Below are 16,172 nucleotides of genomic sequence, written 5' to 3' on the forward strand. Positions count from 1 at the left end.
ACTTTTTTCTTTACATAGTTGAATGTGCTGACAACAAAATCACACAAAAATAATCAATGGAAATCCAATTTATCAACCCATGGAGGTCTGGATTTGGAGTCACACTCAAAATTAAAGTGGAAAACCACACTACAGGCTGATCCAACTTTGATGTAATGTCCTTAAAACAAGTCAAAATGAGGCTCAGTAGTGTGTGTGGCCTCCACGTGCCTGTATGACCTCCCTACAATGCCTGGGCATGCTCCTGATGAGGTGGCGGATGGTTTCCTGAGGGAGCTCCTCCCAGACCTGGACTAAAGCATCCGCCAACTCCTGGACAGTCTGTGGTGCAACGTGGCGTTGGTGGATGGAGTGAGACATGATGTCCCAGATGTGCTCAATTGGATTCAGGTCTGGGGAACGGGCGGGCCAGTCCATAGCATCAATGCCTTCCTCTTGCAGGAACTGCTGACACACTCCAGCCACATGAGGTCTAGCATTGTCTTGCATTAGGAGGAACCCAGGGCCAACCGCACCAGCATATGGTCTCACAAGGGGTCTGAGGATCTCATCTCGGTGCCTAATGGCAGTCAGGCTACCTCTGGCGAGCACATGGAGGGCTGTGCGGCCCCCCAAAGAAATGCCATCCCACACCATGACTGACCCACCGCCAAACCGGTCATGCTTGAGGATGTTGCAGGCAGCAGAACGTTCTCCACGGCGTCTCCAGACTCTGTCACGTCTGTCACATGTGCTCAGTGTGAACCTGCTTTCATCTGTGAAGAGCACAGGGCGCCAGTGGCGAATTTGCCAATCTTGGTGTTCTCTGGCAAATGCCAAATGTCCTGCACGGTGTTGGGCTGTAAGCATAACCCCCACCTGTGGACGTCGGGCCCTCATACCACCCTCATGGAGTCTGTTTTTGACCGTTTGAGCAGACACATGCACATTTGTGGCCTGCTGGAGGTCATTTTGCAGGGCTCTGGCAGTGTTCCTCCTGCTCCTCCTTGCACAAAGGCAGAGGTAGCGGTCCTGCTGCTGGGTTGCTGCTGGGTCCTACGGCCTCCTCCACGTCTCCTGATGTACTGGCCTGTCTCCTGGTTGCGCCTCCATGCTCTGGACACTACGCTGATAGACACAGCAAACCTTCTTGCCACAGCTCGCATTGATGTGCCATCCTGGATGAGCTGCACTACCCGAGCCACTTGTGTGGGTTGTAGACTCCGTCTCATGCTACCACTAGAGTGAAAGCACCGCCAGCATTCAAAAGTGACCAAAACATCAGCCAGGAAGCATAAGAACTGAGAAGTGGTCTGTGGTCCCCACCTGCCGAACCACTCCTTTATTGGGGGTGTCTTGCTAATTGCCTATAATTTCCACCTGTTGTCTATTCCATTTGCACAACAGCATGTGAAAGTTATTGTCAATCAGTGTTGCTTCCTAAGTGGACAGTTTGATTTCACAGAAGTGTGATTGACTTGGAGTTACATTGTGTTGTTTAAGTGTTCCCTTTATTTTTTTGAGCAGTGTATATACACACACACACAGTTGAAGTTGGAAGTTTACATACACTTAGGTTGGAGTCATTAAAACTAGTTTTTCAACCACTCCACAAATTTCTTGCTAACAAACTATAGATTTGGCAAGTCGTTTAGGATATCTACTTTGTGCATGACACAAGTCATTTTTCCAACAATTGTTTAAAGACAGATTATTTAACTTATAATTCAAAGAATCACAATTGCAGTGGGTCAGAAGTATACATACACTAAGTTGACTGTGCCTTTAAACAGCTTGGAAAATTCCAGAAAATGATGTCAATTGTGTCAATTGAAGGTGTACCTGTTGATGTATTTCAAGGCCTACCTTCAAACTCAGTGCCTCTTTGCTTGACATCATGGAAAAATCAAAAGAAATCAGCCAAGACCTCAGAAGAAAAATTGTAGACCTCCACAAGTCTTGTTCATCCTTGGGAGCAATTTCCAAACGCCTGATTGTACCACTTTCACCTGTACAAACAATAGTACGCAAGTATAAACACCATGGGTCCACACAGCCGTCATACCGCTCAGGAAGGAGACGCGTTCTGTCTCCTAGAGATGAACGTACTTAGGTGTGAAAAGTGCAAATCAATCCCAGAACGACGGCAAAGGACCTTGTGAAGATGCTGGAGGAAACCGGTACAAAAGTATCTATATCCACAGTAAAACGAGTCCTATATCGACATAACCTGAAAGGCCGCTCAGCAAGGAAGAAGCCACTGGTCCAAAACCGCCATAAAAAAGCCAGACTATTGTTTGCAACTGCACATGGGGACAAAGATCTTACTTTTTGGAAAAATGTCCTCTGGTCTGATGAAACAAAAATATAACTTTTTGGCCATAATGACCGTCGTTATGTTTGGAGGAAAAAGGGGGAGGCTTGCAAGCCGAAGAACACCATCCCGACCTTTAAGCACGGGGGTGGCAGCATCATGTTATGGGGTGCTTTGCTGCAGGAGGGACTGGTGCACTTCACAAAATAGATGGCATCAAGAGGAAAGGAAAAGTATGTGGATATAATGAAGCAACATCTCAAGACATCAGTCAGGAAGTTAAAGCTTGGTCGCAAATGGGTCTTCCAAATGGACAATGACCCCAAGCATACTTCCAAAGTTGTGGCAAAATGGCTTAAGGACAACAAAGTCAAGGTATTGGAGTGGCCATCACAAAGCCCTGACCTCAATCCCATAGAAAATTTGGGGGCAAAACTGAAAAAGCATGTGCGAGCAAGAAGGCCACTAATCCTGACTCAGTTACACCATCTCTGTCAGGAGGAATGGGCCAAAATTCACCCAACTTATTGTGGGAAGCTTGTAGTAGGCTACCCGAAATGTTTGACCCAAGTTAAACAATTTAAAGGCAATGCTACCAAATACTAATTGAGTGTACGTAAATGTCTGACCCACTGGGAATGTGATGAAAGAAAAAATAGCTGAAATAAATAATTCTCTCTACTATTATTCTGACAGTTCACATTCTTAAAATAAAGTGGTGATCTTACCTGACCTAAAACAGGGAATTCTTACTAGGATTAAATGTCAGGAATTGTGAAAAACTGAGTTTAAATATATTTGGCTTAGGTGTATGTAAACTTCTGACCTCAACTGTGTGTATATATATACATATATATACAGTTTGAAGGTAGGCATTGAAATACATCCACAGGTACACCTCCAATTGATTCAAATGTTGTCAATTAGCCTATCAGAAGCTTGTAAATCCATGACATCATTTTCTGGAATTTTCCAAGCTGTTTAAAGGCACAGTCAACTTAGTGTATGTAAACTTCTGACCCACTGGAATTGTGATACAGTGAATTCTAAGTGAAATAATCTGTCTGTAAACAATTGTTAGAAAAATTACTTGTGTCATGCGCAAACTAATGTCCTAACTGACTTGCCAAAATTATAGTTTGTTAACAAGAAATTTGTGGAGTGGTTGAAAAATGAGTTTTAATGACTCCAACTTAAGTATATGTAAACTTCTGACTTCAACTGTGTGTGTGTGTGTGTGTGTGTGTGTGTGTCTATATATATATATATATATATATATATATATATATATATATATATATAGACACACACACACACACACACACACACACACACACACACACACACACACACACACACACACACACACACACACACACACACACACAGAGACAGTACCAGTAAAATAATGTTTGGACACACCTTACCATTCAAGGGTTTTCTTTATTTTTACTATTTTCTGCGTTGTAGAATAATAATGAAGACATCAAAACTATGAAAAAACACATATAGAATCATGTAGTAACCAAAATATATTTGAGATTCTTCAAAGTAGCCTCCCTTTGCCTGGGTGACAGCTTTGCACACTCTTGGCATTCTCTCAACCAGCTTCACCTGGAATGCTTTTCCAACAGTCGTGAAGGAGTTCCCACATATGCTGAGCACTTGTTGGTTGCTTTTCCTTCACTCTCCGGTCCAACTCATCCCAAACCATCTCAATTGGGTTGAGGTCTGGTGATTGTAGAGGCCAGGTCATCTGATGCTGCACTCCATCACTCTCATTCTTGGCCAAATAGCCCTTACACAGGTGTGTTGGGTCATTGTCCTGTTGAAAAACAAATAATAGTCCCACCAAGCGCAAACCAGATGGGATGGCTTATTGCTGCAGAATGCTGTGGTAGCCATGCTTAAGTGTGTTAAGTGTGCCTTGAATTCTAAATAAATCACTGACGGTGTCACCAGCAAAGCACCATCCCACCTCCTCCTCCATGCTTCACGGTGGGAACCACACATGCGGAGATCATCTTTTCACCTACTCTGCATCTCACAAAGACACGGCGGTTGGAACCAATAATCTCAAATTTGGACTCATCAGACCAAAGGACAGATTTCCACCAGTCTAATGTCCATTGTTCATGTTTCTTGGCTCAAACAAGTCTCTTCTTATTATTGGTGTCCTTTAGTGGTGGTTTCTTTGCAGTAATCCAACAATGAAGGCCTGATTCACGCAATCTCCTCTGAACAGTTGATGTTGGGATGTGTCTTTTACTTGAACTCTGTGAAGCATTTATTTGGGCTGCAATCTGAGGTGCAGTTAACTCTACTGATCTTATCCTCTGCAGCAGAGGTTACTCTGGGTCTTCCTTTCCTGTGGCAGTCCTCATGAGAGCCAGTTTCATCATAGCTCTTGATGGTTTTTGCGACTGCACTTGATGCAACTTTCAAAGTTTTTGAAATGTTCCCAATTGACTGACCTTTATGTCTTCAAGTAATGATGGATTGTCATTTCTCTTTGCTTATTTGGGCTGTTCTTGCTATAATATGGACTTGGTCTTTTACCAAATAGAGCTATCTTCTGTATACCACCCCTACCTTGTCACAACACAACTGATTTGCTCAAATGCATTAAGATGGAAAGAAATTCTAAAAATTAGCTTTTAACAAGGCACACCTGTTAATTGAAATGCATTCCAGGTGACTACCCCATGAAGCTGGTAGAGAGAATACCAAGTGTGCAAAGCTGTCATCAAGGCAAAGGGTGGCTACTTTGAAGAATCTCAAATATAAATATATTTAGATTTTTTTAAACACTTTTTTGGTTAGGAAGCCCTAAGTATACAATGAATGTTGATGATACATAGAAGCGTCATTTGAAATTATTTGGTTTTAAGCCTTCCCCAAAACATAGCCCACCCCTAACCTTAACCCCTTCTAGTAAATGATGCCTATTAACCTTTGAATTGTTTCTGTTTTAACCCTGTAATCATGCCTAATTAACTCCTGTAACCATGTGGAATTAATGCATCAAAAATAGACATTCATACATGACTCAAAGGGCAGTTGGCCGGATTTGAACCCATGCTGACCCTGGCATACATTATGTGTGCTGGGGGAAGTGGTTGTAACCACTGGACCACACAGGCACAAAGGTAACCACTTATTCTGCCTTCAACATATAATAAAACAATTGATCTAAGAACAATCATTTTTTCTAAAGAACAATGCATCTACCCCCTACAAATATGTCAATTTATTATAATCTATATAAGAATTCACGAGACACACTATAGCCTGCATGTAGCCTTTCATAAGGTACTGCATTGTATACAAACTCTGCTTCCTACAAATTAATAAAAAATGAAAAGCTGAAATGTCTTGAGTCCATAAGTATTCAACCCCTTTGTTATGGCAAGACTAAGTAAGTTTAGGAGTAAATATTTGCTTAACAAGTCACATAATAAGTTGCATGGACTCTGTGTGCAATAAAAGTGTTCAACATGATTTTTGAATGACTGCCTCATCTCAGTACCCCACACATACAATTTTCTTGTAAGGTCCCTCAATGAGCAGTAAATTTCAAACAGATTCAACCACAAAGACCAGGGAGGTTTTCCAATGCCTCTCGAAGAGGGGCACTTATGGTAGATGGGTAAATAAAAAGAAAGAAAAAGCAGATATTGAATAACGCTTTCAGCACGGTGAAGTTATTAATTACACTTTGTATGGTGTATCAATAAACCCTGTCACTACAAATGCACTTCCTAACTCAGTTGCAGGAGAGGAAGGACTGCTCAGGGATTTCACCTTGATGCCAATGGTGACTTTAAAACAGTTAGAGTTTAATGTCTGTGATAGGAGAAAATGGAGGATGGGTCAACAACATTGTAGTTACTCCACAATACTAACCTAATTGACAGACTGAAAAGAAGGAAGCCTGTACAGAATCCAAATATTCAAAACATTTCATCCTGTTAGAAACAAGGCATCTAAAGTAATACTGCAAAAAATCCAATGCAGCAAATCCAATGCAACACATTACTGAGTACCACTCTCCATATTTTCAAGCATAGTGGTGGCTGCATCATGTTATGGGTATGCTTGTAATCGTTAAGGACTGGAGTTGTTCAGGATAAAAAATTAACGGCTAAAGCAAAGTACAGCAAAATCCTAGAGGAAAACCTGGGTCCATTCGCTTGCCACCAGGCACTGGGAGATTAATTAAACTTTCAACAGGACAATAACCTGAAACACAAGGACAAATCTACACTGGAGTTGCTTACCAAGAAGACAGTGGATGTTCTTGATTACAGTGTTACAGTTTTGATTTAAATCTGCTTAAAAATATTTGCCAAGACCTGAAAATGGTTGTCCAGCAATGATCAACAACCAATTTGACAGAGCTTGAAGAATATTGAAAATAATAATGGACAAATGTTGCACAATCCAGGTGTGGAAAGCTCTTAGAGACTTACCCAGAAAGACACACAGCTGTAATCGCTGCCAATGGTGCTTCTACAAAGTGTTTGTTCAGGGGTGTGAATACTTAAGTAAATTAGATATTTCTGTATGATAATTTTCAATAAATTAGCAAAAATTTCTAAAAACATGTTTTTGCTTTGTCATTATTGGGTATTGTGTGTAGATCGGTTAGGAAAAAAGTCTAATTCATCAATTTTGAATTCAGGTTATACCTGGTGAGAATGTGTGTGTGTGTGTGTGTGTGTGTGTGTACATGTGTTCCTATTCACCTATGCATTCTCTTCAGTTGTGTGTCTGTCTCTGTCTCTCTCTCTCAGGGTAAGAACCTGATCCCGGCAGCCCCTGGTAACTCTCGTCTTAACTACACGGTGCTAATCGGTGACACGCCCTGTGTCCTCACCCTGTCAGAGAGCCAGCTGCTTTGTGAGTGGCCCAACCTCACCGGAGAACACAAAGTTACCGTAAGTAGTCTACTGTATCCGCTCTCTCTTTGACATTGTTGGGTTGGGTAAGGTCGGGTTGGTTAATGTCTGGTTGGATAATCTCGGATTGGATAATATTGGGTTGGATAATGTTGGGTTTGGTAATGTTGGGTTTGGCTTGGAAAATGTTGGGTTTGGCTTGGTATTGCTGGCTTGGGTTTGGTAATGTTGAGTTGGGTAATGTTAAGTTGGTTGGGTAATGGTGGGTTTGGGTAATGGTGGATTGGGTAATGTTGGGGTGGGTAATGTTGGGTTGTCTTATGTGGCATTGTATAACACCGTATCATATCATATTCTTTTCACATTTAGCATTTCATCTCACTACATCTCTCCTCACCTAACCTCTGGTTTTTGCTCATCTTGCGTTCTTTGTTTACCACCTCCCTCATCTATACTTTTCCAACATAACAGTCTCTTCTTTCCTCATGTCATATACCCCTCTTTATGTTCTCTATTCTTTCCTCTGTTTCTCTTGCCACTTCTTGTCTATCCTCCTCTCTATTCATCCCTTTAATACTAGAACCGCTGGGGCTCGAGGCAGCCCCTATCAAGCTAATGAGCAGTCTAACAGTGTAATTAATACATTTCCTAAATGCTATCTCACAAATAATCATTTGGTGTTGTTTATGAAGATCTTAATTTACATTAGCATATGTTAATTTTCATTCGTTTGTTACTTTAGGCTAAATGTAAAAACAAAAATTCTAATGTTCAATCTATTTTATTTGTGGAGTGCCTTTGTTACAACTATGAAACAAAAAGCATATGTGTTGAAACACGGTAACAAATGATTTTTTATAACATCACAGTAAAAAAAAAATACCCGAACCACCAAGACGCGTGGTCAGCAAGACGCATGGTCACTCGGTCAAATGATAAAAACATCAGTAGCCTAAACATCATTATGAGCACCAAAATGTAATTTTATTGGATAAATTGTGAAAATCAGCACTAAGGCAATAATGGCATTATAATGAATATAAGTGTCAAAAATGACAGCAGTTAAAAATAGTAAATGATTTATACGTCGGATACCATGGCGAATTTGTCTGTTTCCAGGCTTCGTGTTCTCATTTCTTTGTCATCATAATGGAGGTAACAAATGATCTCTCTAAAGCATAACATGGTTACATGACCAGAAACGTTCTATATTCACACTCTTTCCACCAAATGCTCCACGGACATTAAGTATTGAAATGAACACTTCCAGCTTATCAACAGACAGATCCCAGGCAGTGTCTCCTTGCTCCCTGTGCCCCACATAAACAACCAAAGCTGGTGAGTTTATTGCTGATGTTGTTTTTTGCTTGAGATGTAGGGCCTGCTCTCTCAGTGATGATATTTTGTGCTGATAATCGTCCTGTAGAATTGTCACCGGCTTATTCTATCCAAACGGTCCTCCCTTCCTCTCTTCAGGTCTCACCTTTTCATTTGGTGGTGGCGTGGGCACCTGCTCAGTGCACACCGTTGTGGCTTTTTTGCGCTTAGGCCTCAGAGGTGGAGGTTCAGGCTGAGGCTCAGAATAATAATCATCAGAGATGTCATGGTTCACTTCTTCCCCACCATCTGAGTCATTTTCATTCAGATCGTGTAGCAGCACAAACACAGCATGTGCATCCATTCTTCTTGGCCTTCTTGCCATTGTAAATTACTCACTCCCCCACCATGTACTCCAAGTAGACCAGAGTAGACTGATAAAACTGCTTGGATTTGGTGGACTGATACATACCATTTTGAGATCATAATTAGAATAGATCAATACAATCGAATGGCCTGCCCTATTCACAATTGGTGACTATATAATGATGCATTATTCTCTCCCCTCGCTCATCAACTCATCTCCCCCTTTCTAACCATCGTACTTTACTTCATTTATTTCATCTGTTGTTGAATGTGTGAAATTAGTTTCTGTATAGTTTAGGTTGAGTTTTGAGGCAATTATCTGGGTGATTATCAACTGGGCATGGAGCCTTCCACTGTTGTGAAAAGGAGTGGAGCAGGCCCTTCTTTCATGAAAAGTAGGGGCAATGGGGAAAACCGTTGTAACTCCAGTTTTGTTTGTGATATTAAGATTCTAACAATGGCAGTGTGTTATATATAGACTTATTTTGGAAATTTAGGAAAAGTCAAGGACGAATTTATGAAAAGTCAAACCCAACCCAACTAATGTGAATTATGAGGGGATTATAATTAATAGACATTTTTGTTGGGGTTAATACATTTTTCGTAAAGGAAAATCAAGTCTGAAATTTCAAAGTGGAAATTACAAACTTCGGAAGCCTTTTTAAACCTTAAACAAGTTTTACATTTCTTGCATTGCTGAAAAGTTATCCCGCAACAGGGTTATCAAATTAAGATCCTACATCTGTATACAAATCCACATACACACATTGAAGCTTCTGCTACCATAGTCTCAGCTGTGTTTGTATCCTAGACAACCTATCAAATTACATTCTTAATTTGGCTTCTATTCTGCAGGGAGTTGCACATATATTGATATTCAATGCAGCTGAGAAATGGCTTGTGGACTAAGAGGTCCATATCTATATTTTACAGTCCTTCGGTTACATGTTGTCTTTGATAGATATAGGCCAGTTAAATAAAACACCTATAGCAGTATGTTATTGATTTGACCAGGTTACTTAGGGTGCATCTCAATAGTCTGTGGCTTCCTCTCCTCATCTCCTTCCCTTCATCTGCACTGATCACTACAGTGTTGTCTCAAGGAAAGGAATTGGGGCTTCATCTCAATAGTCTAGTTTTTGAATGCACTGTTAGGAATAGAGTTGAAGCTACAGCTAGGGGAAGTAATTTGGTGTGATGTTAAGAATATATGTTCTAGTCCGGGTGTTGTGACAAGGAAAGGAACTTAGACCAGGTTTGGTATATGTTCACGTACACAGGCACGTAGACTCACACAGATACGCACGCACGCGCACACGCACGCACGCACGCACACACAGGGACACACACAGGGACACACACAGGGACACACACAGGGACACACACACAGGGACACACACACAGGGACACACACACAGGGACACACAGACAGGGACACACAAACACACATATACAGGGACACACAAACACACACACTCGTGTGTAGGCTGTGATATAATTATGTGTGTGTAAATTATTTCTAATGCACCTTTATCACTATCTGTTTTTGGGTGAACTGGTCACTCCTGTCTATTGTCCACCTGTCTGTTGTCCACCCAATCCAACAATCCAAATATGTGGTGTTCCACAATATTAATTGTACCACAAAGAATCTAAACCAGTGTGTGTTTCTCCCTCCCAGGTACGTGTGGGGGGCTTTGAGTACTCCCCCGGTACCCTCCAGATGTACTCTGACAGCCTGCTCAGCCTGCCTGCCATCATCGGCATCGGAGGGGGCGGTGGCCTGCTCCTATTGGTCATCATCGCCGTGCTCATCGCTTACAAGAGGAAGTCACGGGATGCCGACCGCACACTGAAACGCCTGCAGTTACAGATGGACAACCTGGAGTCTCGAGTGGCACTGGAGTGCAAAGAGGGTAAGCCAAAGCAGCTGTCTATCAACTTCATTCAATTCAATACAACTTTATTGATCTGCACAGGACAAGCGGGCTCCATGCGCACACACACAGACACGCATACAGTGACCCTCCCGCTGGGTTCAGCTTGCTCTTGGTACCCATCCAGAGGACACTTTGATCGGGGCTCCGCTGCCCACCACCAGATGTTGAGAGGTCTGCTTGGATAGCTTTTCTGTTTCAGACAGAGGGAGAGAAAGGGGGATGAGGGAGGGAGGGAAATGTGGAGAGGAAGTGGTGTCTGCATGCTCTCACATTACATTTGTTCATTTGGCAGAGACTTCTGATCCGGTCGGAGGCCAGTGATACTGTCAGTGTGTTTGTCTGTTTGGAAAAGGAGTAGATGGAGAGAGAGTAAATCGTAGATGCAGAGAGAAAGAGACTAGAAAGAGAGTAGATTGATATCATGGTTCCATAAGGACAGATAAAGAGAATGGCAGCACCAGAGTAGAAAGTGAGGGTAGAGATGTTTGAGGGTTCCATAAGTACAGTAAAAGAGAAAGAGATGGGAAAGACTGAGAGAATGAGAGGGAGTATACATTTGAGGGATCCATAAAGGGAGTCATACTGCAGCATCTGTCCTGCATTTCGAAGAACCTAGATGTTGTACAGATATAGGGAGAGATGGTTAGAGCCACAGAGAAGGAGAGATGGATAGAGAGACAGAGGATAGGTGAGAGGGTGATACAGGTACAGATGGCAGAGATGGATAGAGAGAAGAGGTGATGGAAAATGAGAGAAGGGCATAGGGAGAGATGGATAGAGGGCGAGAGGGGGTTCAAAGAGAGATGGATAGAGTGAGAGGGGGGTCACAGAGAGATGGATAGAGTGAGAGGGGGTTCAAAGAGAGATGGATAGAGTGAGAGGGGGGTCACAGAGAGATGGATAGAGTGAGAGGGGGGTCACAGAGACGGATAGAGTGAGAGGGGGGTCACAGAGAGACGGATAGAGTGAAAGGGGGTCACAGAGAGATGGATAGAGTGAGAGGGGGTCACAGAGATGGATAGTGTAACCTCAAACTGTTCCTTGCAGAGAGAAAAAGAGAGAGGGAGGACTACAGAGAGAGAGGGATGAATGTGACACAAGCCATCTGTTAGGCAAGATGTTTATTTCATTATTTGTTTGTGGGGTTTCTTTAGTCAAGATTAGGCCACAAGAGGCATAGCTGCATAATACAGAAAGATTCCTCACACTCCTTTCGATGCCACTGAAAGGTATGGAGGGGACATAGAAAGGGTCATATGACACATGCATGTGGAGAGTGGAACATGTGTATCAACAGCGGGACACTGATATATGTGGGCACTGTGCTGTGTGGAGAGCTCCTGGTTGGTGTGAGGGTGGCTGCATTCAAATATGTTAGTGTGTATATGCTTTGATTATGTATAAGTTAATTTTCTTTCTGTTATTGAATCAAATCAAATTGTATTAGGCACCGAATACAGCAGGTGTAGTAGACCTTACAGTGAAATGCTTACTTACGAGCCCCTAACCAACAATTTCAGTTTAACAAAAATATGGAGAAATAAAGTAACAAGTAATTAAAGAGCAGCAGTAAAATAACAATAGCGAGACTATATACAGGGGGTACCGGTACAGAGTCACTGTGCGGGGGCACCGGTTAGTTGAGGTATTATGTACAGTCGTGGCCAAAAGTTTTGAGAATGACACAAATATACATTTTTACAAGGTCTGCTGCCTCAGTTTGTATGATGTCAATTTGCATATACCCCTCTTTGCCGCCTCTTGTCTTACCAGGCGCCGCAGTTCTATCCTGCTGGTACATCGTAAAATCAGCCAGCTGTATGTTGATATTGTCGTCGTTCAGCCACGACTCCGTGAAGCATAAGATGTTACAGTTGAATATCCCGTTGGGAGTTTAGTCTTCCTCGTAACTCGTCGATTTTATTCTCCAAGGATTGCACGTTTGGTAGCAGAATGGAAGGAAGTGGGGGTTTATTCGATCGCCTATGAATTCTCAGAAGACAGCCCGCCCTTCGGTCCCTCTTTCTCTGCCTCCTCTTCACGCAGATCTCGGAGATTGGGGCCTGTTCCCGAGGAAGCAGTATATAAGGGGTGGCAGGTAGCCTTGTGGTTAGAGCGTTGGACTAGTAACCGAAAGGTTGCAAGATCGAATCCCCAAGCTGACAAGGTAAAAATCTGTCGTTCTGCTCCTGAACAAGGCAGTTAACCCACTGTTCCTAGGCCATCATTGAAAATAAGAATTTGTTCTTAACTGACTTGCCTAGTTAAATAAAAAAAATATATCCTTCACGTCAGTCTCGTCAGAGTCGTGAAAGGAAAAAATGGATTCTGCCAGTCCGTGGTGAGTAATCGCAGTCTTGATGTCTAGAAGTTATTTTCGGCCATAAGAGACGGTAGCGGCAACATTATGTAAAAAATAAGTTACAAACAACGCAAATAAACAAACAAAAACGTACAATCGGTTGGGGGCATGTAAAACGTCTGCCTTCTCCGGCACCATCTTGTGTATGGATTTGATTTATATAGCACCGTTGTAATAGTTTGACTTTTTGGGGGATGTTTAGTATGATTGGTAACACTGTTTGGCATCATTTTGAGTTATGTCCAGCCCTCTTTGGACAACTAGATCATTTATTATTAACATAACAATAGATTAATTATTTCTCTCCCTCCACCCAGCCTTTGCAGAGTTGCAGACAGACATCCATGAGCTGACCCAGGAGCTGGACGGAACGGGAATCCCCTTCCTGGAATACAGGACCTACGCCATGAGGGTCCTCTTCCCCGGCATCGAGGACCACCCCGTGCTCAAAGAGATGGAGGTACGGGTCAGTAACTGTATAGTGATAGAGGGTGAGAGAGATGGATAAGGGGGAATAGGGATAGAGGGATGGAGAGTGGGAGGTCCACCCCGTGCTCATTGAGATGGAGGTAAGGGTCAGTAACACCCAGTGTTATGCATTGACTCTTGGGGGTGTCAGATATTGAACTCTTTAAAAAAACAAATGTTGGCGGGGCCACATTGTTTTAATTCTTATGTGGGAGTCCTGATTTGTTATAGGGGTTCCCAACCCCCTAACCTAGTATCTGGTCCCCCTTCTTATTGTGATCTAATAGGCAAAATGGATTCTAGATCAGCACTCCTACTCTGAAACACTTTGTGAATACGGGCCCTGGACCTACCTAACACTCTGTGGAACTGAGAGACTTTTAGATTGCCTTAACAAGGCCATAGCATGGCTAGGGCTTGAGAAACAGGTCTCACACATTCAATGCAACACTCTGCCATTGCATTCTATTTCTTCACCAGCCAAGAGAACTGATGTATCTACCACTCAACTGCACCACATCGCCACGTCAAGATAGCATAGCCTACACTTGTTACAATACCATCAAACACAACCCCACCCCACACACACATTACAATACCATCACACCCACCTGCAAACTCAATAGAAGATGCACTGTCCGGTCTGGTGCATGTTTTGTATGGTATCACCTCTGAGGGGTTGAGAGGTGAGAAGAGGAAAGAGGAGCACGACTAGCAGCATATCTACTGACTATTTTGCACGTCTGTCTCTCTGGCGCGTAGCATCAGGTTTTCATTTGTATCCCAGATGCAATCAGCCTCCGCTGTAACAGATCAATTTCTTATTTGGCCATGAGGTTCACCTTCCTACAAGACGACCAGACACTCGCTCCTCTCAAGATGACCCGGTGTTCTGTTTTGAGAGAGAGGGGAGGAGGGAGGGGAGGAAGAGAGGGGGGTAGTGGGATGGAGGGAGAAATAGAGGTGGATGGGGGGGGAAATAGATCAAGAGAAATGGTTGGAGGATGGTGGAACTGGATAGGGTAGTAGCTGTATTCATACATCCAAAAGTGATGTTGTTGGGTCGTCAGATGTATTGTGTGTGTGCGTGCTGTGTATGTGAATGTAAGAGTGTGTGCGCATGCAGTGTATGTGAATGGTAGAGGTCGACCGATTAACCTCTTGACGGTCGCCTAGGATAGGGGGCGCTACAGCGATTTTTGAAAAAAATTTGTGCCTGTTTTAAATGGCCTCCTACTCAAACTCAGAAGCTAGGATATGCATATAATTAATACTGGTGGATAGAAAACACCCTAAAGTTTATAAAACTGTTTGAATGGTGTCTGTGAGTATAACAGAACTCATATGGCAGTCAAAACCCCGAGACAGATCGTAACAGGAAGTGGAATTCTGAATTGTGGACTCAACTTCATCACTTTGCCTATAAATCTACATTTACATTTACATTTTAGTCATTTAGCAGACGCTCTTATCCAGAGCGACTTACAGTAGTGAATGCATACATTTCATACATTTTTTTTTCTGTGCTGGCCCCCCGTGGGAATCGAACCCACAACCCTGGTGTTGCAAACACCATGCTCTACCAACTGAGCTACAGGGAAGTAATAGTAATTTAGTAAATCAAACCGTGAGCAATGGTTCATTGAGCACTTCCTATTGCTTCCACTAGATGTCCCCAGTCTTTACAAAGTAGTTTGAGCCTTCTACTGTGAAAATTGACACAATGAGAGTCTGTGGAACGTGGTCACATGAGGAGGGCCATCACCATTATGACGCCGGCACCCCTGGCTACCCTCCCCTTTCGAAACGTTTTGAAAGACAATGCAACCGTCCCCCTTGAATGTTATTGGAGCTCTGGTTGAAAAAGTCCCTAAAGATTTATGTTATACAACGTTTGACATGTTTGAACGAACCTAAATTAAGTCCTGCGCACGACGGAACTTTTGGAGCAGCCTTCAGAACGCGCTAACAAGAACAAGCCATTGGAACATAAAGGATTCACTTTTTCGAACGAAAATACATTTGTTGTGGACCTGGGATTCCTGGAAGTGCCTTCTGATGAAGATAATCAAAGGTAAGGGATTATTGACAATAGTATACAAGAGTAGATTTGATATGCGATTGTTCCAAGATGGCGCTGACCTGTAACGGCAGCCTATTTTTCTGAGTATCGCAATCCCTTTTATCGCAAAGTGTGATTACCCAGTAAAGTTATTTTTAAATCTGGCATTACAGGTGCTTTCAAGAGATATTCATCTATAAATCTTAGAATAACAATATTACATTTTAAAAATGTTTTCGAATAGTAATTTAGTAAATTGTAGCGCTTTTCACCGGATGCATTTGAGGGAAAATAGTTAGTCAACGTCACGCGCCGATGTAAAATGCTGTTTTTATATATAAATATGAACTTTATCTAACAAAAGAATGCATGTATTGTGTAACATGATGTCCTAGGAGTGTCATCTGATGAAGATTGTCAAAGGGTAGTGCTGCATTTAGCTGTTCTTTGGTTATTTGTGATG

At 42.5% G+C, this 16,172-nt stretch overlaps 1 protein-coding gene across 3 annotated transcripts in view; it reads left to right on the forward strand.

The window, feature by feature from the left end:
* LOC115150182 (plexin-A1) overlaps positions 1-16,172 on the forward strand; it is a 364,140-nt gene that overhangs the window by 319,274 nt on the left and 28,694 nt on the right. For 2 of the 3 annotated variants that reach the window (XM_029693188.1, XM_029693186.1), the window contains exons 19-21: positions 7,090-7,233; positions 10,559-10,793; positions 13,497-13,645. In XM_029693188.1, the coding sequence (XP_029549048.1) occupies positions 7,090-7,233; positions 10,559-10,793; positions 13,497-13,645 (528 nt within the window). The remainder of the gene's footprint in view (positions 1-7,089; positions 7,234-10,558; positions 10,794-13,496; positions 13,646-16,172) is intronic. The other variant, XM_029693187.1, reaches the window with a different exon arrangement.

The sequence above is a fragment of the Salmo trutta genome, chromosome 16 (assembly GCF_901001165.1).
Source record: "Salmo trutta chromosome 16, fSalTru1.1, whole genome shotgun sequence".
Classification (NCBI taxonomy): domain Eukaryota; kingdom Metazoa; phylum Chordata; class Actinopteri; order Salmoniformes; family Salmonidae; genus Salmo; species Salmo trutta.